The sequence below is a fragment of the Battus philenor genome, unplaced genomic scaffold (assembly GCF_028537555.1).
Source record: "Battus philenor isolate CCGP_79_NKW_IND1 unplaced genomic scaffold, ilBatPhil1.0.hap1 SCAF_1, whole genome shotgun sequence".
Lineage (NCBI taxonomy): Eukaryota > Metazoa > Arthropoda > Insecta > Lepidoptera > Papilionidae > Battus > Battus philenor.
The window spans coordinates 18,330,215-18,357,806 of NW_027181661.1; the positions used below are offsets into that span (position 1 = coordinate 18,330,215).

The 27,592-nt window shown below is 34.8% G+C and overlaps 2 protein-coding genes across 2 annotated transcripts; one reads left to right on the plus strand and one right to left on the minus strand.

The window, feature by feature from the left end:
* Positions 1–6,447: 6,447 nt before the first annotated feature.
* On the plus strand, positions 6,448–12,910 carry LOC137920173 (uncharacterized). The gene is made up of 6 exons (XM_068763434.1): positions 6,448–6,582; positions 7,127–7,257; positions 8,017–8,272; positions 8,441–8,625; positions 11,070–11,271; positions 12,034–12,910. The coding sequence occupies exons 1-6, from the start codon at positions 6,489–6,491 to the stop codon at positions 12,153–12,155; spliced, it is 990 nt and encodes a 329-aa protein (XP_068619535.1). The 5' UTR covers positions 6,448–6,488; the 3' UTR covers positions 12,156–12,910.
* A 1,387-nt stretch (positions 12,911–14,297) lies between these two features.
* On the minus strand, positions 14,298–27,385 carry Su(P) (prostaglandin E synthase Su(P)). Its single transcript, XM_068762290.1, has 5 exons — positions 27,056–27,385; positions 20,489–20,698; positions 17,279–17,481; positions 15,722–15,934; positions 14,298–14,806 (listed from the first exon to the last, which is right to left on the minus strand). Exons 1-5 carry the CDS (start codon positions 27,329–27,331, stop codon positions 14,542–14,544), a joined length of 1,167 nt encoding a protein of 388 aa, XP_068618391.1. The 5' UTR covers positions 27,332–27,385; the 3' UTR covers positions 14,298–14,541.
* Between the last annotated feature and the right edge of the window lie 207 nt (positions 27,386–27,592).

The window sequence follows — 27,592 nt, forward strand, 5'->3', positions numbered from 1 at the left end:
AAGGCTTTGCACTTTAACTTTTTACTTTTAAAATAGCAACCCTGAAACTTTGTATTATGATAACCCATTTATAAAATTATTCGTAAATCTCATGTCAATGTTCCACACTTTATGATATATGTATATTTTCATGAATATAAAGGCAATGATGATGATGGTAAAGTGAAAGATGCCGTTGATGACGACAGTAACAAAGACGAAGACTTTAACCCCAACGGCGACGATTACTACAGGACGATTATGAGACGAAAGCATTGCAATCTAGACTGCGCAGGCGCATCAATTAAAACCTATATGTCGACTGGAACTGCCAACGATCACCCAGTTCCTGTACCAGGCGTAGATTCATTACTTTGACTCTGCCGCTAAACACACAAAATCACTAAGTGTAGGTGCTGGCGGCAACAATACTATCACATTCACTAGATATAAACACCGCAACATTATGAGACCAAAACAGGTACAGTCAGTTCTCGATTTACGACGCAATTTCTAGAGGCAATTAAAATATTTGAAAATATGGACTCAGACGATAGATTTTCGAAGGTACAACGTAATAGTCAATAAGCAATTGCCTGTTATGATGAAATTTATAACGAGAAGAAAAAACGAACTGTCCCAACAAAATTGGATTTGTTTATAAAAACAAAAAACACTACCACTACACTCGTTGATATATCTCAAGAGACAGCAATGAATATCAGCAGCTTAGATGATAATCGACTATATGCCAGAATAATGCTTATATATATATTTATTTATGTATGTAGTTATTTAATTAACTAACCAAAATCATAACAATTAAAAATCAGAAACAAAAGCCATTATATTTGCTTATATAATATATACATATATGTCTGTCATAACATTTATTTTGTATGAAATTCGACCTACGACCATTTTGACTTACATATTTAATGGAATCAGACGTTACCTTGCGGAAGTTCATCCTAAGTAAAAAAAGGACCAATATTTAGCCACTTCCGCACATGCAGTGGTAGTCGTGCAACAAAGTACACCGCCTGCCAACCCGCTGATAAATGCGTATGCGGCAAACAATGCGAATCACACAACCGCCACCGCCAAATTACTCAACACGTGTTTCACCCCTCGACGAGGCATCTTCAGGAGTATAGTGTAACATAACTCCTGAAGCCACTGCATGTGCGGATGTGGCTAAATATTGGTTCTTTTCTTACTCTGTACTTTAAAAACGATGACATCAGTGTGTCCTGACTTCACCGTTGACTGGAGCGCCGGCTTCAACACGGGAGTCTTCGGCTTCTGCGTCATTTCAGTCATCTGTTACTGACTGACAATGACGTCTGCTTCATCTTCAACATGCGCGTCAACGGCAAATGTGTCAGATTCAGTGTGGTCCTCATCAACGGCATCCGCATCTCTTTCAGCATAGATATCTAACTACCCATGTGCGTCAACTCTGATATAGGCGTCGATGTTAGCACTTGCGTCGGCTTAGATGTAGGCATCGTCGTTAGCATCTTCGTCTACCACGGTATAGCTGTCATCACCGGTATCTGCGTCGGCAACTACATAGGCGTCGTTGTAGGCAAGTGTCAGATTCAGTGTAGTCCTCATCAACGGCGTCCGCGTCTCTTTCAGCATGGTTGTCTAACTACCCATGTGCGTCACCTCTGATATAGGCGTCGATGTTAGCACTTGCGACGGCTTAGACGTAGGCGTTGTCGTTATTATCTTCGTCTACCTCGGCACAGGTGTCATCTCCGGTATCTGCGTCGGCACTTACACAGGCGTCGTTGTAGGCAAGTGTCAAATTCAGTGTAGTCCTCATCAACGGCGTCCGCGTCTCTTTCAGCATGGTTGTCTAACTACCCATGTGCGTCACCTCTGATATAGGCGTCGATGTTAGCACTTGCGACGGCTTAGACGTAGGCGTTGTCGTTATTATCTTCGTCTACCTCGGCACAGGTGTCATCTCCGGTATCTGCGTCGGCACTTACACAGGCGTCGTTGTAGGCAAGTGTCAAATTCAGTGTAGTCCTCATCAACGGCGTCCGCGTCTCTTTCAGCATGGTTGTCTAACTACCCATGTGCGTCACCTCTGATATAGGCGTCGATGTTAGCACTTGCGACGGCTTAGACGTAGGCGTTGTCGTTATTATCTTCGTCTACCTCGGCACAGGTGTCATCACCGGTATCTGCGTCGGCACTTACACAGGCGTCGTTGTAGGCAAGTGTCAAATTCAGTGTAGTCCTCATCAACGGCGTCCGCGTCTCTTTCAGCATGGTTGTCTAACTACCCATGTGCGTCAGCTCTGATATAAGGCTTAGACTTAGGTGTCATCGTTATTATCTTCGTCTACCTCGGCACAGGCGTCATCATCGGTATCTGCGTCGGCAACTACACAGGCGTCGTTGTAGACAAGTGTCAGATTAAGTGTGATCATCATCAACTGCGTCCGCGTCTTTTTCAGTCAGCTTTGATACAGGCATGCCAGCATTTAGTTTTCGGTCTGGCGTTGATTTATGGGATACTTGTTTGTGACCTCCGATATGTATAATTGATTCTCTATCATTACTTATAATTACTTTCTCAATTACAGGCTTTTGAAAATTTGGATTGAAAAACCATCTAAGTGACCCAGTTGTTTTCGAACTAGCTTTGATTTATGGGACATCTTGTATGTGGCCTACTGTATGAGTTATTGATTCTCTATCATTGCTTATCATTACTTATAATTACTTTCTCGATTATTTACCCTTATAACAATTTGAATTTGAAAATCATCCTCATTACCCAGCTGTTTTCGACCTAGCGTTGATTTATGGGACATCTTGTATACAAATAAACTCCTGTATATATAATAGATTCTCTATCATTGCTTATCATCACTTTCTCATTTACAGACTTATGAAAATTTGTATTTAAAAACTATTCAAGAAAACTAGTTATTTTCGATACGGCGTTGGTTTATGGGACACCTTGTATTTGATCTACTGTATGTGTAATTGATTCTCTATCACTACTTTCTCATTTACAAGCTTATAAAAATTTCGGTTTAAATATTATAGTAGACCAATTGTATGTAAAGTAAACCAATTGTTGGTCTAGCGACGATGGAACTCTTTGTATATATGAGCTCTTGTATGTGAAACATGCAATAGCACAGCGGCCTTAATATTTTAGAAGGTAGCGGCTAAAGCCTCCATGGAGAATAATCGAGCCTCGCTATATTAAAAGATTTCTTAGGCTAGGCACTCTGCGCTGTAATTCCATTACAGGATTATTATAGTTTGTAATAAAAAAATGACCCAATTACATTAGTAAACTTAATTGTAATGTTATATGTTAGTGGTTTGAAATAGATATAGATGTGTGAGTATTACACGTGTAGATCATACGTCACCTAGCGACATTCTAAAGAATCCAGTTAGAAATACAGGCGCTAAATGAGAAACGGTAACATCCCTAACGATTTTCACAAACAGAAACCCCGTTATCACCTACTTTATATATAGTAACATAGATTTGTCAACTCTCATTTCGCGTTTCTACCGCGTTGTGATAAGCTAAACAAATTTTCTCGATAATATGACCTATTTATAATACAATAACTATATATAACTTGAATATTAAGTGTTTTTGAATGAATTCAAAGTTTACGCGCAATGGATAACAAAGTTTTCTGGTTCGTCGCAGCTGGGTTGCTTGTGGCAGTGGCAGCTTTTTCAGTTTACGAGGAGGATTTTGACGGTGAAGATTCAGAGGATAATTATGAGGGACAAACAGGAGAGAGGGAAGGAAAAATATGTGAGTATATATCACCCGCGAAGCCTTAAAATCATTTCGTAATCTTGCGATTATAAGCTTGTCACTTTGTTTGTATTGACAAAGGCATTATATATCGTTCCTTTTCATACCCATTTTTGTATTTTTATAATATACCTATCAATACTTTTAGTATCATAAAATGAGGGAACAAAGTAGGTGAATAACATTTTTAAATGTAAATTTTGCAGTGGCGACTTTGTGCTTCCTTTATTCCTATTGCGATTTCAAACACGAACACGCAAACAATTTCGTATTTTGCTGCAAAATACACTTTTAAATAATCTAATATATAAAATTCACGTGTCACGGTGTTCGAACTTGAACTCCTCTGAAACGGCTTGACTGATTTTTATCAAATTTAATATGCGTATTCAGTAGGTCTGATAATCGGCTACTATCTATTTTCTATACTCCTATGTGATAAAGGTTGTTCACACTTAAAAAAAAAAATTATTTTTTAACGAAATTTTTTGTTTTTATTTTTTTATGATACAGCATACAAGAATACATACAACTATACATTTTCACCCCTCTACTATCAACCCTTATTTTTTATTTGTAAATTAAAATATCAATTTTTTTTGCAAAACAACGTTTGCGGGATCAGCTAGTATCTTATAATATCTATCTATGCAGCAAAAGTATTTGTCTAAGTAAATAACTGTACGTAAATATAGGTAAAATAATCGCGGTATGTAAAATCAGCATTAATAACATAATGTTATTTGTTCATAATCAACAGTGATAGCGATAGAGGACTAAGACACGTGATCGCAGGTATATAATTCACATTTTGTGCATTTATTATATAGGATTGCCACTGCACTGCGATCGCCAAATCGCCTGCTAAACGTGGCGATTATGGTATATCTTCCCATAGATATTAGTGTTTATTTGGATATAGTGATCATTTGTATACGTCGTGACAAGAATGCAAAAAGAACCCGAGTATGATATAAACTAGATACTATGATGAATATATAACAACAATTTCTAATGAAAGGTTTGAAAGCTGTTCCTTGAAAATCTGACGAAATCATCACTGTAATTGTATTTTATTATTATAATATTTATATAAATAGTATATGTAGATATTTAAATATATATATTATGGTATATTTGTATATATGTGTGTTAATTTGTAATAATCTTCTCTGTGTTGTGTTCTCTACACAAACTTCCAAGGGCGGAGTAGGGTGTTCTCACACGAACTGGACAAATACAAATTTGAATATTTTCATTTAAGTAGACATTTACTCGCACTTTTGAATTGTTAATTATTTTTAACATTACAAGAAGGTCAGTATTCAGTCTATGACACGCGATCTTAAGGTTGATGGGAGACTCTGGATGCAGGCTTCTAATTAATTCTTCTTCAGGCAAATGGCAAATGGAGAATCCTTAATAATATTGATGTTTATGCAAAAAATTTAAAACGCAATATTTTATATACAACAGTAATTAATATCGATTTTGAATACTGCGGTAATATATACTTTTACCTCTTCAATAAAGATTACGTAAATCCTATATATTATAATTTATATATAGAATTATTTATTATCTTATCTCTGGTAAATGTATATACCTCTGTGCTATACATATAAAACATTGTAAATCATTGATATAGAATGTTAACTTAATATTATAACATGAAGTGTTTAAGTAATCTCCACGTTCCGATATTTGTGGGACAGTCTTACATTTTTGTAGACTGTCCTGAGACACAACGATTTTTTAAACATACTCTCTTTTAAATATATACATTACTTAACTGAAAACTTATTATGAAATACGTGTTAAAGTGATTTTAAATGATTTAAATTTTATTACAAAATAACTTATTTAAGTTTATTCTAATTTTGATTTAAATGTAATTATTGCTAATTTGGATCATGTATAGTAAGTAATTAAAAAGGAATCCGATTTAATAGAAATTGGGCTCAAATTGACCTATTCCAAATTTTTGGTAATTTTTCTCACATTTTGGAAGAAAAGTAATATTTATTTTGATTTTTTCCTACAAAACACAACGGCAGCGGTGGGAAGCGAGTACAAAAAATAACATAGTTCCTAAAATTAAAGTAGCAAAAAAAGAGCGCTTATAAAAATAATTGAATATATATATATATATATATATATATATATATATATATATATATATATATATATATATATATATATATATATATATACTAGCTGATCCCGCAAACGTTGTTTTGCAAAAAAAATTGATATTTTAATTTACAAATAAAAAATAAGGGTTGATCGGAGAGGGGTGAAAATTTAGGGTTGTATGTATTCTTGTATGCTGTATCATAAAAAAATAAAAACATAAAATTTCGTTAAAAAAATAAAAAAAAAATTTTTAGTGTGAACAACCTTTATCACTTAAGTGTATAGAAAATAGATAGTAGCCGATTCTCAGACCTACTGAATACGCATATTAAATTTGGTAAAAATCAGTCAAGCCGTTTCAGAGGAGTTTAAGTTCGAACACCGTGACACGAGAATTTTATATATTAGATATATATATAAATCCGTTTATAGGACATAGGTTCATTTCTTTAGCGATGTTTCGTATAAATCAAATAAAAATCTTTGATATATTTCAGTGTTTCCGTTCGTGAGTATTGTACGATTTGCGAACACCGATTGTTCCAGTACAAACACAATGAACGGTACTTGCTTGGCGCGGCGCGAGTGTCACAATCTGAACGGCACCATTACAGGCATGTGCGCATCTAGAAGAGGAAGATGCTGTATTGGTAAGTACTCGTCTTCCACCAATGTAACTTTACTCGTCTAAAGTGGCACCTAGCCTGGCACATACAAGGTTGATAAATGTGAACATCACAATATAGGTCACCGTGGCAATCAGTGAAGATAAAGAGTTAGTGGCTTATTAAAAGACGTTTGTAACACTTTATCAATTTATTTAACACACGAACAAATTTTTATTAGCGCTTGAGTGCGAGCAAAAAGGACGTGCATTCGTCGTAGGACTCTGGGGCGCAATGTGCTCCGCGACCGAGTGAAAGCGGGCAATAGAACAAAGGCGCAAAAGAAATAAAAGAAACAAAAGTAACAAAAGGTCTGCGCCCGCGCCACCGGTGCGTGCATGTGCCCGCTGCACTAATTCGGCACACTAAGTTCGCCCGTCGGCTACGCTCGCCCACAAAATCTTACACCTGTTATTCCTTCAGACATCACGTCAGTGTATATACGACTCCCACAAAGAAAACCCTATGGCCTTGTCAGTAGATTTCTAACATGGATAATTATAACTTTAATACGTAAACCATTCTTCAGTCTCCAGGTCCTGTGGAACTAGAACTAATGTGAACAACACGTACTTCACTAGCCCTGGATACCCGGCGGCATTTGCAGGCGGTCAGAGCTGCAATCTGATAGTGAACAGGTGCAATGCGAACGTATGTCAGGTGAGTTGTGAAATGAATGGAAAACAATGTGACGGGTAAAATAAGAGAGAGAGATATATATATATATATATTTAGAAGAACATATGAAAATTTGAAAAAAAAAAAGAATGTCGATAAACAATTAGGAAGGAGCAATAAAGTCAACAATAGCGGATACTGTTAAATAAAAAAGTTTAATACTGCCTTACCGTCTGAAAAGCTTTCGTTGACCTTACGTCATATATTTTCATATATCATAGTTTCTACCTTCTTTTAATATTTTTGCTACGTACAATAAACTTTTTCTATGTCTCCCTTTTTCAAATTCAATTGCTTATTAACACTTTTTGTACACTATAGACAATAATTTAGAAAAAAAAGAGAATTCATATGGTACAAGAAGCGGTCTTATCGATAGCGATCTTTACCAGACAACCTTTGGATGGAGATGAGAGACATGAAGGAGAGATGCATATATACAAACATACATTACTAAAAACACATACAATAATTTATCATGATGCCATAATAATAAAACAAAAATTTGAGTTTTTTTTCTGCTTTTACTCGTTCAAATTAATAGTCGTGCTTTCCACTGTTCTATCTCTTAGTTAAACCAGAATGAACCTATGTGTACATCTGATATCTATGATAAAAGCTTACCTTAATTAATAGCCTATAAGCTAATAAGACAATTTATCAAAAATAATAAATAATACACCATGGAGACAGTTTGTTAACCACGTTTTATTATTTATTAATCAAAATGTATAATCCTAGTTGCGTATCGACTTCCTGGACATGGTCCTGGCTCAGCCTGATGGTGACGGCGCTTGCGTCACCGACTCCATCATCATCACCGGCGGCAACACGATAGTGCCACCACTTTGCGGTGATAACACCGGCCAGACCCTCTTCGTGGACTTCAACCTGAACGCCGCCATAACCATCACTGTAACAGCATCTCTGGCTACAACTTTCGCGAGGCGATGGAACATCAGACTCACACAACTCGGCTGCGACTGTCCAGGAATTGGTAAGTTTTAGTTGCTTTATATAAATTTTAAGTTTGTGTATTATTGAAAATAGCACACCCTGTGAAAGATGTGTTTATCTCTAGGCTATTTCAATGTGTAAATCTTCACAAACAATAATCTAAGGCAGGCATGATCAACCTTTTTTTGAAAAAAGACAATTGTTTCAGCTCCAAACGGCTGCTTGCAGTACTACACAGGCCAGACAGGGGTGATCAACAGTTTTAATTACGGCACCACCCCAAACACAGCGTTAAGCGCGTCTCTCGTCACCGGAACTCGGCAGATAGCCAACTTGAATTACGGAATATGCATTCGAATGGAAGCGGGATTTTGTGCTATACAATACGCACAGGTAAGAAATTTTTTCTTTATATAGACTCCATATGTTTTATTTTTTTTTGGAGCACTGGTAACCAAGCGATAGAGCATTTAGAATTGCGATCGTATGTCGCGGATACTATTCCCGAGATATAATCTTATATACAGTAAAAGCTCTTTAGAAACATTTTTTTACGCGTTGAAAGTTATTAACGACGAAAAAAAAACACGTTCTTCGTTGACGGTTTCTTATTCTAATCAATTGGTCCACATAGAAATAAAAGCGTTCAAAATAAAACACTATCAAGTACGTATCAATCCAAATCAAAAGTATTCGTATATAAAAGAATAATTATAATCGATATATCATATCGATATAAATATAACACTTAATCGGGCAAACAAAAGTTATTTATTCTCAGGTTATATGTTCCATAAATATGCCGCGAAAACAGAAAACATGCATACGAAATGTTACTTTATGTTGGATTATGGGCGATACGTTTCTAGGTGACGTAATAAAAACAAAATAAATATATATAAATATCAATCACATTGATTTTTTTGCATATTATGATTATTTATCTTAAGACTTAAACAATGGTTTAAAGAATGTTGTAGTTTTCTCTTGCTTGGCAGTTTTTAAAAGCATCTTCAATTCAGACTAACATGCAGCAGTCGTATTAGCAATTTGCCTCTTAAAAATAAGATTTTACTCCTTAGACTATTAATGTTCATAAATAAATTGCGAAGCTACTTTGCCATTCTTAAATCTTCACTAAGATTTTTCAAATTAAATGTCACGTTTCCAGTGCTTCTTGAAGCCTCTTCTTCTTTCTTTATTAGTCCATTTGACGGCATTTACAAAGGATATTTATTCAGATATCTATTGTAATCCTTTGATTATTATGTACGTACTTATTAGATACGAGAGTAAACAAATTTTCAGCCGCGAATGTAGAAAATTGGGTCGCATTTTTTATTTCGCAAATAGTGAAAGCGTGAAAGAGGAAGTTTTGCTGTGACAATTTCTTCATACTTTATATAGGATTGCCACTGTTCATAAACAATTTTTTAGACCGCATAGCATTCTCTAAGTATCGTAATACTATACCGCGATCACCAACCCACAGGTGATGAGTAGCAACTAAGGTGTATCCCCCATAAATGTCTTTAAAGAGGCCTATATCTTGCAATGCACTTGTATAGGCTAATGTGACAACGACCAATTTTTTGAAAAAAGAAATCTCACGTTTTATTCGTGTTTTACCGGTGGTACATTCCTTGTTTGATGGCCAGTATTCACTAAAACAGTTTTGACCTGAACGCAATTAAAGCGAATATCTAAAGGCTTCCTAATTCAAATCGACGTTCGATTTTCAATTCAAACGAGCAATCGTAATTTAATTTTAAAAAGTACAGTCGACGTACTGGCCAGTAATACGAAGTTTTCGCAAGTGAATACTAAACCTTATTTACTAAACGATTAATTATAACTAGGGTCGGCTTAACCTATAGTGCAGGGTGTGCAATGCACACGGGAGCCGCGGCAACAGAGATTTGCTACAGGCATAAAAACAACGAGTGTTATTCTGCCGTCATAAGAAGAAAGGCCGTAACCAATACCATACTGTAAGCTATACCTACTTATAAAATAGCTTGTTGGAATATGAAAACACTTCCTTATTACGACGGCAAAGCTAATAGTTACAGGTTACAGGGAGGGGAAGGGGGTCAGGCCTAGGAGGCGCCAGGGTTTCATTGCACAAGGGTGCTGCACGAGCTAGAGGCCAGGGGCGCCTTTATAGCGACTTGATATATCTGTTTACTGCAGGGATGTGCAACAAGCGGCCCGCATGCCTCTTGCGGCCCTTTTAACAAGTTTACGCGGTCCGCTAAGCACTTAGAAAATTTAATTTATTTTCTCTCATCAATATATTTTTATATGATTAATTTTAATAAGATGATAGTATATACTAAACGGAAACAATTTGTGGCGAATTACTCACACTGCGACTCGTTCAAAATGCGACGCGTCTGCGCGAATATTTTGTAGATTATTAATAAAAGTTAACTTTTGTGCGGCCAGCGAAACAATTTTAAAATTTAAATTGGTCCCTTGATTAATTAGGTTGCTGACCCCTGGTCTAATATTTATTTAATTATCTCAGATTAAAAACTAAAAATAACTATTTCTCTCACCCTCTCTTTTTGGTCATGATTTGTAATCGGGTAAGTATCGTCTAAATTATGTAAATTAAAAATATTTTTTTTCTCACATAAAAGTACTATAAAATATGAAATTAAAACAATAGTACACTGGTGACAAATGCTAAATATATATTAAAAATGCGGTTACTATAATATTACAAACAGACAGGCCTGTTTTATTTATTTGTATAGATATTTTATAGACATCACAAGTAATGTATTCGTTTGTTCCAAAAATTAAATCGATAAAAATCAATCTATCACCAGGCCGCGAATGATATATTCTCCTTCACGGTGACCGGCGATGTGGATGGTTCTGATAATACGGTGCTCGGAACACCAGTGGGTGCTGTCACTGGCGCCGCTTGCACCACGGACTTCGTGGTGATACCCAACCCCACCATCGGAGCGACTGGAGTATCGGCCGGCACTGATCGGTTCTGCGGTCTTGGCTTCCAGACTGTTCAGAGTGAGTTTTATTATTCTTTTTTTAACTTACACTGCTAGTTACGTGCCAATCAGATTCCGCATTTCCATCCCCCCCTACACCCCCTTCTTCTCTGAAGGGGGTGTGCACATGCACCAGCGCTCCTCTGGGAGCCCCAGGTCAGACCAATTCATACTTTTTTATTTATACCTACGATAATATTTATCCTTTTTATCGTACGTATCATATAGGACAGCGACTTTTATACTTCAAATTGTTTTTCCACTTTGTTTTCTTGACACGCTCTTTCTTCGCCTTAACGAAGCCTGGTAACGTGAGACCATTCCCCATAGTGTCACACTCAAAGGGTTTTTTTTTTGTTTCGTTGGGGGAAAGCTTCCGGTATTCAAGATGCCCTGCCTCTGGGGGGAGGACAGGGGTATGAGGGATTCCTACCCACTATCCCCCCCCCCCCGGTGGTCACCCTCTGCGCTAAACGGGGGACCGCGGTATCTCCCGGTCAGGGATCGCCACGCGGTCTTCCCGCGCGCCGTGCTATTTTTCGATAGCCCGGGGTATGCGTGGATACGCTACCCCCGAAACCCTCGTGGTGCTATCACGATGGTTCGAGACCACGTCGAACCATCGTCCGCCTCAGAGTCGCCGAAGCTAGTGGGAGTTTAGGGCCCCCACCCTAAACTCCCGCGACTCCGAAGGACACTCAAAGGGTTAGGTTAACCTAACCTAACCATTATAAATCAATGTTATTTAATAACGTTTCTAAAAATGTTTTTTGTTTCACAGCCGGAGCGAAGCCGTTCGTGCTATATGTCGTTACGAACGCCAACGAAGGCGCCACAGCTACCACGCCACCTGATGTCGCCAATCGAGGATTCTCCCTGGCTTATAACCAAATAGCTTGCTAAACTATACACATACACCACTACAATCAGATACAACACACTTATACTATTTCATTTCACGTTATACAAATTTGGATCATATATCATACTGGAGTACCGTTGAAATCAAATATACAGGTTGATTGATCCTGTAATCATATCTGATTTAATTGTCACCATTGTTTTACACCTCATTTGATATAGTGCATATAAAATTTAATTATTATTTACTATCTGTCCTTGCATAGTTACTGTCAGTTGTACTGTTGCGTTCCAAAAGAAAAAAAATTTTTATAACATATTTCACAGAAAATAGGTGTAAAAGGTTTAGTGTTAACAACTAAGGATATACATTCCCCTTTACCCAAACAACTGCCTGCAAAAATTAATCATAAATATACGTATTTTTTTATATAAAAATCTAGCTATAGATACTATGTACTATGTTTAATGTATTTACATAGTTGTAAAAAGAAAACACAACGGATAAACTTGAAAGAACGACATGGATTAAAAGTACCATGTTATTCTTTCGACTATTATTTTAACACTAGGATATACACAGCTGGATATAGATTCCCAATAGCTGGCTGGACTGTTCATCTTGTTGGTGGAAGTTCTACGCTGATCTTGCCGGACCATGGTCTAAGTTTCCAGAACTCTATGAACACAGCGGTTACCTGTTCTGCGGATTGTATGACCAGTCCACTGTTCTTCAGCTCGCTGTGCTGTTATATGTTGATCGTTCTCGCTAATGCATTCTCCTTATTAACCCCTAAATGCATAATTTTTATTTATATTTAAAAATACATATATATCTGGCAGATAAGCACACTACAATGCAGGGAAAAATAGAAATTTTATACTCATTTCTTAAAAAAAAACCTTATATTGCAGATATACAACACTAATGCACTTAATTTTAAGTTTAAATGGTATGTTGTAGTTTTTCATAATTATGCATTTACGGGTTAAACATATATATGGATAGTAATAAATAGAAAATGAAGCAATGTTTTTTTTTCTTTTATTTTAATAATAATTTTAAACAACATAATACTAATATCGCATTAATTGGCAAATACTAAAGGAGACTAAACAAGTAATAACAATTCAATTATAATAACACTTGCAACATAAACAACCTTGGTATATATGAAACATTAATAAATAATATGTAGGACATGGATGACTATTAAAATTAAATATGAGACAGTTGTTTTATACAAATAATAATAAACTGTCTTATTTCTATAGAATCAAAGTAAAGAATATGCAATCAGCTGTCTCCTTTTGATGTTGTTTAAAAATAATTAGAGAATTTAAAACAGAAATATACAAGATATTACATGAAATACTAATTATAAATATGAAAGACATGTTTAGTTTTTTTTTTTGACTGAATTGTAATGCGTAAAACTAATATATATATGTCAATAAACTGTCTTATTCTGAGTTGAGATAATTCCATGAAAAATATCTTATTTCAGTCAAAAAAAATATAAAAACCGTACATTTATGGAAAATATTTATTTAATTTGAAAAAAAAAACTATAATCTTCAATAAAAGAAAAGTAATGATAACTTCTATCCGTTAAGAAAATATGGTTTTAAAGTATGTGGTATATGACTAATAAGCATATATATCTTTGAAGATGTTATATATATTAAACAGTTTTTTGGTTATATCACATTTATCTAAATTAAAACTATTTTTTACTAAATACCTATATTGAAACTGGAATTACCTAATGCACTAGAATTGAAAATATATTAAAATTATAAAGGTTGTATGTAAAAAAGGCGTCACTGCAAAAAAAAATGGTAACCTATATATAATATAGAAATTTTAGTAGATTCAATGTTCCGAACCTTGCAGTAGTATATGTATAAACATATGTTTAAATTTACATTTTATCCTTATTTTTCGAAAGTGCTTTGCTAAACTGTTTAAAATGTAGATACTATATTTTTTAACCCTTTCATTATCGCAGTACGTTGAATTCTCTCATTTGTATTACATATTTAAAGATTTTATTGGTATATTAATTAATAATGAAAGTTAGGATAATTCTTAGTAATTTATTTAGCTGTGATAAATATTAAAACAGCGATCTACACATAAGCTCACATCACAAGGTGAATGCCGGCAAACTCCGGCGCTGGTAACGAAAGGGTTAATTATTTTTTATTGTTCGTATATTTTTCCTTCAGTGCAAAATCATTATTTTTACTATGTTTTTGTATATGTACTGCGCTAGTTTCAACAAAGGCATTTAGTAATAATAAGTTCTAACTGAACCTTAGGTTATTTTAACTGTTACATTAACTGACCTATTAATACAATTTATTGCTCCGTCATACAATTTATTGCTCTGTCATATAATTTGTTCCTAAGTCATGTTTGTGACTACACATTCAATGCAAGAACCTTGCCTCTTTTAACTTCCATATTCTTCCCCATTTCATCGTACCAATTGCCGATATCAGTGTTCTCTCGAAGATCCTGAAAAGCTTTACATCCTTCAATGCTACTGAGCACACCATACACTGACACATCAGCAAGATTAGGTTCTTCTCCGCCCAGGAATCGGGTGCCTTTCTTCTTTACAGCATCGGTCCAAGAACGGGCTGCATCATAAAGTGACTGTCTCACATCACCTTGGATATTATGTCTGTAAAGATACCATACAATTTAATATATAAAAAATAGGAATGACAACATCTTTATATGTCTAAATTTGTATCATTCTCGTTTTTTCAGCTATATGCCGTCTCCTGCTGCACATAAACCTCCCCCTAAATTTTCCAATAAGACTTGAATGATCCACTAGATCAGATTTCCCCAAACTTTTTTGTGTTGTATACCCCTTGCCATGTTTTCCGTGTTGGGTAGACCCCCTACTTACCGGATATTGATTTCCTGTAAATTTCTAACTTCTCCAACGCTCTCAAACAAAATAACACTGACTCACTATAATTTGTGTGATGTACTATCTGTTTATATTTTTTAAAATAATTTCTAAGCACTTTCCTTTTCAAGATTCAGGAAACGAATATACGTATCTGACCCACATTCGTATTTATAGAGTGACGTGAACTAATCAGTGCAACGTCAAGGACTGCGACTCTCAGGTTTTTACAAGTTCAAAATGTATTGCGACCACAAAGCGAATACCAACATCCTGCAACTTACACAATTTTATAAACATTTATATTTGTTTTACTTTATAGGTACTTTTATAAATAATATAAATGTTTTGATATTATAAGATAGTATGATGTAAGTAAATAGGTACTATCAGTGTATGGGTTGAGATCCACTATCGTGGACCCCCAAACTTTTTTCGCTGACGTAGACCCCTTGCAGGTTGTCATAGACCCCTAGAGGTCGATATAGACCACTTTGGGAATCACTGCACTAGATCATCTGGTCAGCTTGTGAGTGTACATCCGATACTTATTGTGTATCGAGTTTAACAATCTAAATTTAGTTCGTGACTTTTTCTTAATTATACATATTAATTAATAAATACTGAAACATGTCTGGACAAACAGACACTCTTATTGTATTTATTTGTATATATTACCTAGTTTTAAGCCTCTTTGCGATAATCCACATAGCTGCCGCTCCACCGTACACCATCAAAGCGCATTCCCAACTGGGGAAGGAATGTCTCCATCCACCCACATCTTCAAACCACTTGAAGGTCTCCAAAGCCTCTCCAGGTGTTCGATACACGTTAGGTGAGAGCGTATGAACTAATACTCTATCGGCCCACTGACGCCATTCGCGTTCCTCACTGAAAAAGACACACAACACATTACAACACAATAGAAAAATTCTTATAGATAAAAATAGATATAGTAAAATGGTGATAAAAAGACTTTTCCCATACAAAGCACAGAGTAAATTAATGCACTTATTCATGTTAAACTTTTGACTTTAACCAAAACCATAAAATGTAACATAAGGATGTAGTAAAACAAAAATTTTTAAGTCAGTCTTGTATTAGCCTTTTTTCAACGAACAGCGCCTTTTGGCGCTCTGCTATAGACGCTTTCTTTCAGCGAACAGCGCCTTCTGGCGCTCGGCTATAGACGCTTTCTTTCAGCGAACAGCGCCTTCTGGCGCTCTGCTATAGACGCTTTTCCTCAACGAACAGCGTACATTTGTTTTGCATTATCGTGTCAATAATTACACGATCATGGTCATTAGTTTGTTTGTTACCAACACCACAGCTGCATACTCCTGTGCGGAATATTTTGTCACATAACCAAATACAATTATCAACAATTTTGTCCATGTCGTGGCTGAGAGAGTCTGAGCTAAAAAAGCCGATGATATAAAGGACATATTTTAGTGGTAGCTGCCTTATTCTTTTTCCGAGCCGCACTGAGCTGAATGAGTTGGAGATATAAAAGAGTGTTATATATCTCAGGATCTAAAACATATAAATCACTCTTTTTCTTGTCAGGGATACATTTCGCCCATCTCTAATCTGCATCGTTGACATTGGTTCTTCTGCGGAACTCCTCCTTTCTTCTCCAATGCTACCTGGTTCACCTTGATTCTTCTAGTCAGGCCCATCGTAAGCGACCACACCTTGAATCCTTATCATCAGTATATTGCTACTGTTACGTACTGTGGATTCTGACTTGAAATGAAACACCACCGATTCACAAGGAGTTCTTCTTTATTCACAAATTATACTTTCGTTTCTTATTCGCTCAAGAAATCACTTTTCAAATAACTTATCAAATCCTCACTTTATATCACTGGTGGTAAGATCTTGATCTTATAACTCGAACAACACTGCCGACATGGGGAGTACACTTATTTATACATACAAATAAGGTTCTAGTAAGTTCGAGATAGTACTCGGTTAGAATTTCTGAGAACCGTACACAAAAATTTATAAATAACATCTAGAGTTTAGTTTAGAGTTCACGGGAATACGGCACCTATTTATTTACCACAAGGATTAATTTTCCTATATAGTCAATTTTACTAGAACTGTCGAGCTTTGTGTGGAAATATTTTTCTTGTGCTTAATTGATCCTGGGGTTCCGTGTTTATTGTTTAGAGTTTGTAACATTACTTTATTTTCTGATTACCAATTAAAAATTATATTACATGAACTTACTTCTCCTCTTTCCGCTCCTTCTCATCAGGCACTGGTGAGTTGTGCATTATGAAATATTTATTTGTTATATCTGTTACGCTTTTACCATCCTCATTATCGTATCTCGTGATGGGATAAAATTTTATTACATCACGAAGCTGCGATACTTTATCACGAAGGTGCGTTTCCACGACCGATATTATAGCACTGCTATCCATTAGTTGCTGAAAAAAAATTATTAACATAAATTTTAACTAGCTTATGCATGGCGTGGGCATAGAGTTCCCACTAGGTGGACTTACGACATAGTTAAAGTCATAGAAACAGACTCAAGTGTAAGGACGTTCATCTTCGGTGATCTATAACCTTGCAGTGCAGTCTAATGACTCAAAAGAAGAAGGAAGAATATTGAATATCTATGTACTTAGTCTTGCCATAAATATTGTTATAAAGAAAAGCACGATTTTTTTTTTATACGTAACATTTATTCCTTTCATAGTGAGTTAGTTTAATACATCAATATATAACTATTAAAAATATACAATGTTTATTCGAAGTGGTCTCCATTGGCTGCAATACAGTCTTTTAAACGTTGAGGCCAGTTATCAATAGCAGCACGAACTCTTTCTAGAGGAAAATTCTTCACTGCCAACCGAATGGATCGTTTTAGGGACTCCAAATTATCATGGCGTTTAGAGCAAGCCTTACTCTCTAAAACTGACCATAAATCATAATCCAATGGATTTAGGTCAGGACTTGACGACGGCCAGTTTTCAGTGCTGATAAAGTCCGGAACGTTAGTTTTCAACCAAGATTGGGTGGATCGAGCTCTATGACCCGGTGCCGAGTCTTGTTGAAAGCACCATTCTTTGTTATTGAACATGGTGTTAGTTAAAGACTTAACTACCGTCTCAAGAATGGTATTTTGATAAACTTGTGCCGACGTTTTAATACCTTTTTCACAAAAATATGGCTCAGTCACCCCTTCATAGCTAACACCCCACCAAACCATCACTGAAGTGGGATAATGCCCACGTTGTACTCTGTTTACTAATTGCGAAGCTTCTTTAGAGCTTCCAGCATAAATACGGTCATTTTGTTTATTAAAATACTGCTCAATTGTAAAAATTTTCTCATCCGTAAACAAAATTTTTTTGTGACCTCCCTTTGCGTACCGCTTAAGTAGTTGTTTGGATTTTACCACCCTATTCTTCTTTAAATTATCAGTTAAGAAGTGACCAGTACGTCTCTTATAGGCTGCAAGTCCTAAGTCATCTTTTAATATACGCGACATGGTTCTAGGAGCTATCTTCATCTCCCGAGATAAAATCTTTTGCTTACGGACAGGATTTCTTCGAATTCTTTCCCTAACTGCTTTAATCACCTTTTTCACACGAACGGTACGTGGACGGCCAGATCTTTTTCTGTCACAAACAGAGGAGGTATCATTGTACCTATCAATAGCCCGGTAAACAAACATTTGACTAATACCAAGCGGGTGGAGGGTTTTAAAAATTGCACTTTTCTCCATACCTACTTTATGTAAGGCAATCACAGCGATTCGGTTCTCTTTATCACCCCACTCCATTTTAATATAACAAAATATTTAACAATATAATGGCGCGAAAATAAGAAAACACATCAAGCAATCATATAAAAATGACAGATTCCAAATTCAAACGTAATATTTTCTTTTTTTGAATAGTAACAGTATTTATGGCCAGACTAAGTAAATACTTTATTTAGCACATTTGCTGTCAATCAATGTATAGTTCGTTCTATACAATAAATACATTTAAAAAAACTTTTAAGTTAAACGGTTTTTTGATACCCATATTGTGGTGCTTATGGAAAAATATGTACCTAGTCCGCCATATTGGAACGGAGTCCATCTTGAATTTCAAATTTTGACATAATCATCGTGTTTTACTAGTAAAACACGATGATTATGTCACGACACGATTACACTAGTGTAGCCCTTTCATTTGATACCCATATTGAGGAGGTTAAGGAAAAATACGTAATCCGCCATTTTGTATCGGCGGCCATCTTAGATTTATAATGTTGTTGATTTTATTATATTGTATTGTCATCTAAATTAAATGTGTGTACCAAATTTCAGATCAATCTGACAACGGTAAGGTGCTTAAATTTCAATTTATAATTTTGACCCAAATAAATTCCGTACGGGTCGAACTAGTTAAAACCGTTTAAAAAGCAGAGGTTTCAAAGATAATAAATACGTTAATATATTAAGAAATAACGTTTTTATTAGTGGGACCGAAAAGTAATGTCGCTTTCTGAAGTTAAATTCACACGACTGCATTTTTACAAGTTTTTATTTCTAATCAACAATATATTCACCTTCGTTATTAACAACGTTTTGCCGTCTAGTTCACGTCTTACACTAACGTAATAAGCTACCAAATTACTATAATATATAGACATGCACAGAAACGACATTACTTTTCGGTCCCCCTTATATAATTCAGAATACTGCATATTCAAATCAATTATTACTACGCCTTTATATAGATATTAGCGCGCGTGCCTTTATTTTAACAATTACATTTAACACTTCCAGTTTTTTTTCTCGCGTTTATTAGTTTCTTAAGTCATCAGTGCCTTGTTTGCTCACGTCGCCCTGACAATGCCCAGATTTTAAGATCACGTTTCGTTTCACTTTCTCATTACTACTCCATAATGCCATCCTCGGGTTGTGCGCTAGTGTCTGTGCGGTGGTTGCCGTATTCACATGAATTAACCTTGCGATCGTATCTCGAGTCTCGTCCGCGTAATACACGCAAATTCGAGTGACGTCGTATAGCTACCATCGCACGGACACTGCTATACAGCCCTAGGAGTCCAACTGCCACTTAGTATACCACTATTGACTTTACACGTTCCAATAGAAAAAAAAACATTGTAACATATTTCTGAATGATCAATTTATTCACGGTAATTGTAAATAGTACACCTATTTAAGAGTACATAGGTGATAGGCTGTCTATTAATATATGACATGCTTTCATAAATAATAAAGAACGTAATGATATATATATATATATATATATATATATATATATATATATATATATATCATTACGAGTATATATATATATATGTATATATATATAAGTATGTATATATGTATATATATATATATATATATATATGTATGTATAGCTCTAAGTGTACATACTTTTTCAGTTATTGCTGAAGTAAACAAACCTGATATCCGCCATCGACTTTAGCCAAAAGAATCGGCACTTTTTTGTATTCCGACCATTTTATCGCTTGACGGAGAACGGCATCGACTTCTACTATCTCATAGCTGATACCCTTCGAATCCAGATACGCGCGGACTTTGCAGCAGAATGGACAGGTCCGGTATTGAAACAAAACCAACTGCAGATTACTCGCATCCGACTCGTTCACCACCTGAAATATAAACAACATATATACATACAATTGTTACATACTATTTAGATATATTATACATTGCATACATCTTGAAATATTAGGGGTATAGGAAAGTAATGTCGCTTTCTCAAGTTAAATTCACACGACTACATTTTCAACAAGTTTCTCATCAACAATATATTAACTTTCGTCATCAACAACCTTTTGCCATCTAATATACAAATCAATGCCGGAACGGTAACAAATCAATCGGTTTTTCTTTATATGTCGACAGAAACAACATTACTTTTCGGTATCCCTAATATATATAAGATGATGTTTTGTCAATTTTCCGTTAGCCGGGCGCAAGCAAAATAATTCAAAAATAAATTGTAATTCCCCTAAATATTTTTACGAACATACATAGAATGTTTGTGTGTGGCCAAACTTTAAATAATGTTTAACGTTACACGTCAGTCTAAAGCAGTGATTCCCAAAGTGGTCTATATCGACCCATGGGGGTCTATGACAACCTGCAAGGGGTCTACGTCAACGAAAAAAAATTAGGGGTCCATGAAATGAAAATGGGGGTCCACAGACTGGACATCATTAGCCGAGGAGATTTAAGATTAACTCTTACAAAATTGACGCCAAATGTTGATAATTTATTATTAAAGCATCAAGTTCATCCTTCTCACTAAAAATATTGATTTATTGCTTATGTTATTTTATTTATAGTTATGAAATAAACTTATTTAATGTTACGTATATTTTACATAACAGATACAAAATTTTATTTTGAGCAGTTTTAATTTAAATTCAATTAATAAATGTATAAATTAACATGTGTTTTTATTTTAAGTTTTTAACACTAAGCTTCACTACAGTTAGAAATTTACAGGAAATCAATATCAGGTAAGTATTAGGTCTACCCAACACGGAAAAACATGGCAAGAGGTCTACGACACAAAAAAATTTGGGGGAATCTAAAACCTTATTCAAAATGTAATACATTTCACGAGGCAGGCCTTGCCTAGTGTGGTGTTTTATTGATTAGTGTGTTTTATTACTTTGAATGTTATTGATTTTTCTTAATTAATTTAAAATTAAGCAAGATTTGAAAAAGACTATTTATAAGATAAAGATATATATCTTGGTTTGACTTGGTTTCGGTGTATTTAGTCCGTGGAGCTCTGTTTCCACGGGCTCAATTTATGATGAAGCTGTACTAAGCCTAGACCTGCTAGCAGCACAACATCTAATATATCAAATAGCAAATATTTCGGTGTATGTTGATGCTACTAGCGCGGGGACTTTCACAGCTTGCTGAAAGGTCTGTGAACTTAAAAATAAAACAGAAAATGGATAGACACATTCTATTTGTAAACCGCTCTACCCGAGTAGAGCTGTATAGTGTTGATATTCTTGGGACGGCAGCGTGGACCACAGGCGAGCCAAGGATGGAGTAACCAAGGATGAAGTAAGGATGCGTTCGTGTAGCTACCACGGCATTCGATAACAACGGTTTGTTATCGACGTCTCGTCGGAAACGAGTTCGTTCGGAGTCGTTTCGTATATCACAGGGGAAGTCAATCACCATTCATACTAGATAAAAGCTTTCCTGGATTTTTATCCGCTACTTCTTCTTTCAGCGCTGAAGCTTTCCTAAACGGGAATAGTAGTATTAGCTAAACAATATCAACCGGCCAAGGCGAGGTTCGGCCCTCACGGGTGTTATCGACGAGCGACAACTCAAACTGAGGTCTTGTTAATGGGACCCTTGAGTCTAGTTACTGAATGAAGCGTTCACTGATGAACTCTGCGATCTCGCAATCCGGTAAAATAGTAGAGTGCGGAGATCGCCCCGGGTGATCACGAGCTTTGGTACTTTAAAACAGATCTTAGGCTAGACGAAGTCTACGTCCTGCCATTTGAAACACGCGTGAATATGCAAATGCCATTTGGTCAGTGACAGTCCCTCAAAAAGGGAATGAAGGTACCTCATCAATTCCGGCTGATATATATATATATATATATATATATCAGATTGTATCGGAAAAACATCGTCCAAATTGTGATCATTTTTGTTATGTGAAACGTTCACTTTGTTTATGTTTATTTTTTTAATTCTGATGTGTATTAGTAAATAAAGTTTTGTGTAATGTATTATTATTAAGTGTGATTTATGTGCGACCCGCGAACTACATTTTTAAATTTAAATTGAGCCGTTGGTTAAAAGTTTGGCCACCCCTGGTCATGATAGTAACATATTATTGATATAAATTAATAGATTTACATAAACAATGTCTGCATTAGCATGGACACAACTTGAGAAATTTAAAAACAGAACAACATATATTTTCTTATATCTACTTAGTATATGATGTCTAATTCCGTATATATGGCACGTCTAACTTCAAAGAAACAAAGGTCGGAAGAGTCTAGTGTTGTGATTGTCTTTATCGTACAGATAGACTGACGTGCCAAATTAAATGCCGGGTGGCACAAGCGTTGCTAACAACAAAATTCGCTTCACATATATATATTCACTTTTATGGCTTTCTGTGTAACAAATCATTATAAAATTTCGCAAAAGTAAATATAAATTTTATATACAAATACAGATTTTCAAATATGTTCTTATTTATTTATCACTATAAGTCATGTGTTATATATGAATAATCATGTCGCGTTGGGCAGTAGGACAGAGAAGTATATAGGTCAATTACCATGAAATTTCGCATAGTTTTATTCACAGCAAAATAACTTTAACCGCGTTTATTCAACTAAAAACTTAATATATAAAAACATAGTATTTATTGCAAATATTATACATATATTAACTGTATTTTAAGATGCTTAATAACACAATTCGCGTAAAATGATAACAGTAGACATAGAATTTCATCCATTTTTAAGGTTGATGCCACAAACACTCAGAGATTTATATAAGGACATCGCAAATGCATGTAATGTTAGAACATTTAATGGAATCAGGCGTTACCTCGCGGAAGTCCATCCTAAGTAAGAAAAGGACCAATATTAAGCCACTTTCGCACATGCACTGGTAGTCGTGTAATAAAGTGCACCGCCAGCAAGCCTGCTGATAAATGCGTATGCGGCAAACAATGCGAATTACAAAACTGCCACCGCCAAATTACTCAACACGTGTTTCACCCCTCCACGGGGCATCTTCAGGAGTTATGTTACACCGATTAGTGCCAAACATAGAGTTCCGTTCCCGTGTGCGGAAGTGGCTAAATATCGGTCCTTTTCTTACTAATGTTAGAACACTTATAATATATATATATATATATATATATATATATATATATATATATATATATATATATATATATATATATATATATATATATATATATATATATATATATATATATATATATATATATATATATATATATATATATATATAAATATATATATATATATATATATAGTCTTGAATTAAGCTATGGTCACGTCTCGAGACATATTCGATAGTACCATAAATGTTTTTGGGACAGGCCAGATATAAGACCGGAAAGTAATGTCGCTTTCTTAAGTTCAAATCACACGACTACATTTTTAACAAGTTTCTATTTCTAATCAACAACATGTTCAACTTCGTTATCAACAACCTTTTGCCATCTAGTATACAAATCAATGCCTGAGCGGTAACAAATCAATCGGTTTTCCGGTATTAAAATTTAACCACAAAGCATTTAGTTTTTCAGGATTTAAACTTGCGACATGACCAAAATATTTTTTTAATTACTACACTATCATGATCATATATTTATAAATATTATTCATAAGCAACAAAACAAAATCAGCAAAATAAGCAAAGTTAAAAAAACATTTCGCAATGAAATTCACCATATATTTCATTTTCATGAGAAACTGCATGACGTCAATTATAATGCAATGCAGGCAAATATCAAAACATCGACAAAAACACTGAATCATAAATATGTGGACGTATTTTTCCGTAAACATATTCAAAATAGGCGCAACTGTATGATAAATATTTACGATATCAAACATTTATAAATATACTGTTTATTTGTTATGTAACTTATTGTGAGTAAAATAAATGCTTTCGATATGATCATCATCACGACAGCCATAGGAAGTCAATCAGCTGCCGGACATAGACTGGTAACAGAGGAGCCATGGGAGGATTTATAATAGCACCGGTTGGAAGTAGGAAATCACCGGGTGTGGTCAACGCAGGGGCGGCTATTGTGCTGATATTTGGTGGAAGCCTATATCTTGCAGAAAACTGAAAAGAAGAAGAAGCGGCTTGCATCCAAGCGCTTCTGACAACCACATCACTTCCACCTTGTGTATAGAAATCCTACATTTACCAGTCCATTGCATCCCCTCCTTAAGGTCTAAACACTCATCAGTTCTGCAAGCCATGTGGCCTGTCAACTGCCACTGCTCATACACTCTGCTATAAATGTTTAAGTCTATATATTTATCTCTGTTTAAGTATATTTTATGCAAATAAATGCATTGGCCATAAAAAAAGTTATGTTTTTAATGGTAAAATATGAAACTTACAAGGAATTGCAGTTAATCCAAAAAAAATCATTCGCCATATACAAAACTGTACCTGAGCTAAATCTATACAAATAAATATGATTTGAATGTCTGTTTGTAATATTAAAAATTCAGGTTAAGTTATTACTACATGCATATAAAAATATACATGGTATATATACCCAAACTTAAATTATTCAAATTTTTGCAGGTATATTTGTACATCAGTTTGTTGGTTCTGACTAATCTCTGAAATAGCTGGATCTATTTTGACGGGATATATACTGACAGGTATCTGATTTAAAAAGGGGGTAACATTGCCTACTTTTCTTTTAAAAGAAACACTTGAACAAAACGAAAATAACTAAAATCGTTTTTGTTAAATTCCACACAGTTAAAGGCTCAGCTAGTATAACATAAAACAATTGCATAGCTCAAAGGACTCAAGCACCATAGGTAACTATAGCATTTAATTTTACACATCTGAAATATCTTGCATTCAAAGTATTAATCTTTTGAATAAATAATTCCTAATAGGAAATCTCCACCAGTCAATTATGAGTGTTCAGAGATTACTAGTCTTGGGAAGGTATTAATTTATTCATTCATTCATGTCAGTCGATACAACTCCCACTTCAAAGCATAAACCTCCCTGACAGATTGCTAATGGATGGTCTTGCACTGACAGCATCCAGCTACTTCTCCCAACCTTGGTTATGTCAGTTCAACTATAGGCCTTTCCAAGTAGCGTCTTTCCAGTTGTGGTCACCAAATATTATATTTACGTAAACCATAAGCTTACGACTTTAAATTTGTAAGCCATGTTCCTTCAAGTATATCTCTAGAGAAATCCCACAAGAAATAATATTTAAATCCTAAGTGCCTACCTTTGTACATGTATATAGAATAATAAATGCGATTGTGTTTTTAAAAACTATTGTTTTCAAAGTGCCAAATCGAATGCCATGTACTATATTGTATATTCTTGTTATTACCAGCCTGGTAGTGAGCCAATCATAAGGTTAAGACTCATCCAAGTGTGCGAATGTGGCTGTCCAACACACCAGTCTAATATGTATTAATATAACACACCAAAATATTTGTTTGTCAAAATATGTTATTATAATTTCCTTCACTATTTGTGAAAAAGGCATCATATGAAACTATCTAGAATTAAACGTTATTTTAGAATGTTATTATTAAATTATACACACTAATTTAAATCAAATTACCACACTGGTGCATCCATGTAGACACAACAATTTTGCAAAAGCATTACACATTCATCTATTAAAAGATGTTAATTCATTAAAATTATTAAATAGCTTTAATTTACATATAACAAAATAAATATTCACATAATTCAAGGATTTCAAATAAATAAATAAAAATTGACGCTTCAAATTTGGGATACATAATACATTTTAATGCCTCTTTAATATATAATTATTATGGTATATATGATTGCGCAATTAACATACATATTTCAGATTTTAGATACATCATTTTATTCGCTGGGCAAAGATAATATACTATCGAACAGTATTAACACAGTGAATTTGCATCTCCTGCAAAACAACGGGTGTAAAACACCTGCGCAATGTATCCATGAAAGGCTAAGATGTTATGTCAGTTTAAAATATTAATGTATTCGACCTCACTTTTGTAAACAAGTGCAAAGGGTTGGGTTATGTGATTTCTGTTCATAAACAAATTCACAAAACAACAATTGTACGGAGATTTAAATCTCTTGCAAGTAGTAATGTATTTATTTACACAGTCTATTTATCTATCATACTGCACGCAGATTGTCTTAATTATTCGCAGTATTTATTTACATAATCTTACCTTATATTGCGCTTGATAGTTAGGGGCTTCTTTCAGAAAGGCATACTCTTCATTTTCAGTGAGCTTTGTATGTTTTTTTGAATTAACTACGTAATGTGTATAACCTCCATAGCCTGCCCCAACTAGGATTCCGACACTCGCGCTTATAAGGGTTAACTTTGCAGTTGACCTTGGTAACCGGCTCTTGGTCGTATAAAAGATCCTCGAAATATTAATATTGTCTTTTATAGATGGTAAAATAACTTTTCGAAATACCGTAAATGTCGGCCGCCACATTTTAATTATATTATAATTCTATTTCAAACATTACTAGAAAGAAAAACGAACGTCAACATGAAACGATAAAATCGATAATCATAGAAAATGAGTGACGTTAAATCTCGTCTATGATTCAGGAAAGCCGTTACCGATTGCGATATTTAAAGAATAAATTTGTTTTCTATATTAAACAATGAATCGTTAAAAAATACATACATAATATTATATATAATGTTTGTACCTAAGTACAAACGCTATTGCAATGCATTATTATAAATA

Coding starts and splice junctions, on each gene's coding strand:
- LOC137920173 (XM_068763434.1), top strand. CDS start 6,489: ATGAACGGTACTTGCTTGGCGCGGCGCGAGTGTCACAATCTGAACGGC. Junction 6,583..7,126: donor AAGAGGAAGATGCTGTATTG/GTAAGTACTCGT, acceptor ACCATTCTTCAG/TCTCCAGGTCCTGTGGAACT. Junction 7,258..8,016: donor GCAATGCGAACGTATGTCAG/GTGAGTTGTGAA, acceptor GTATAATCCTAG/TTGCGTATCGACTTCCTGGA.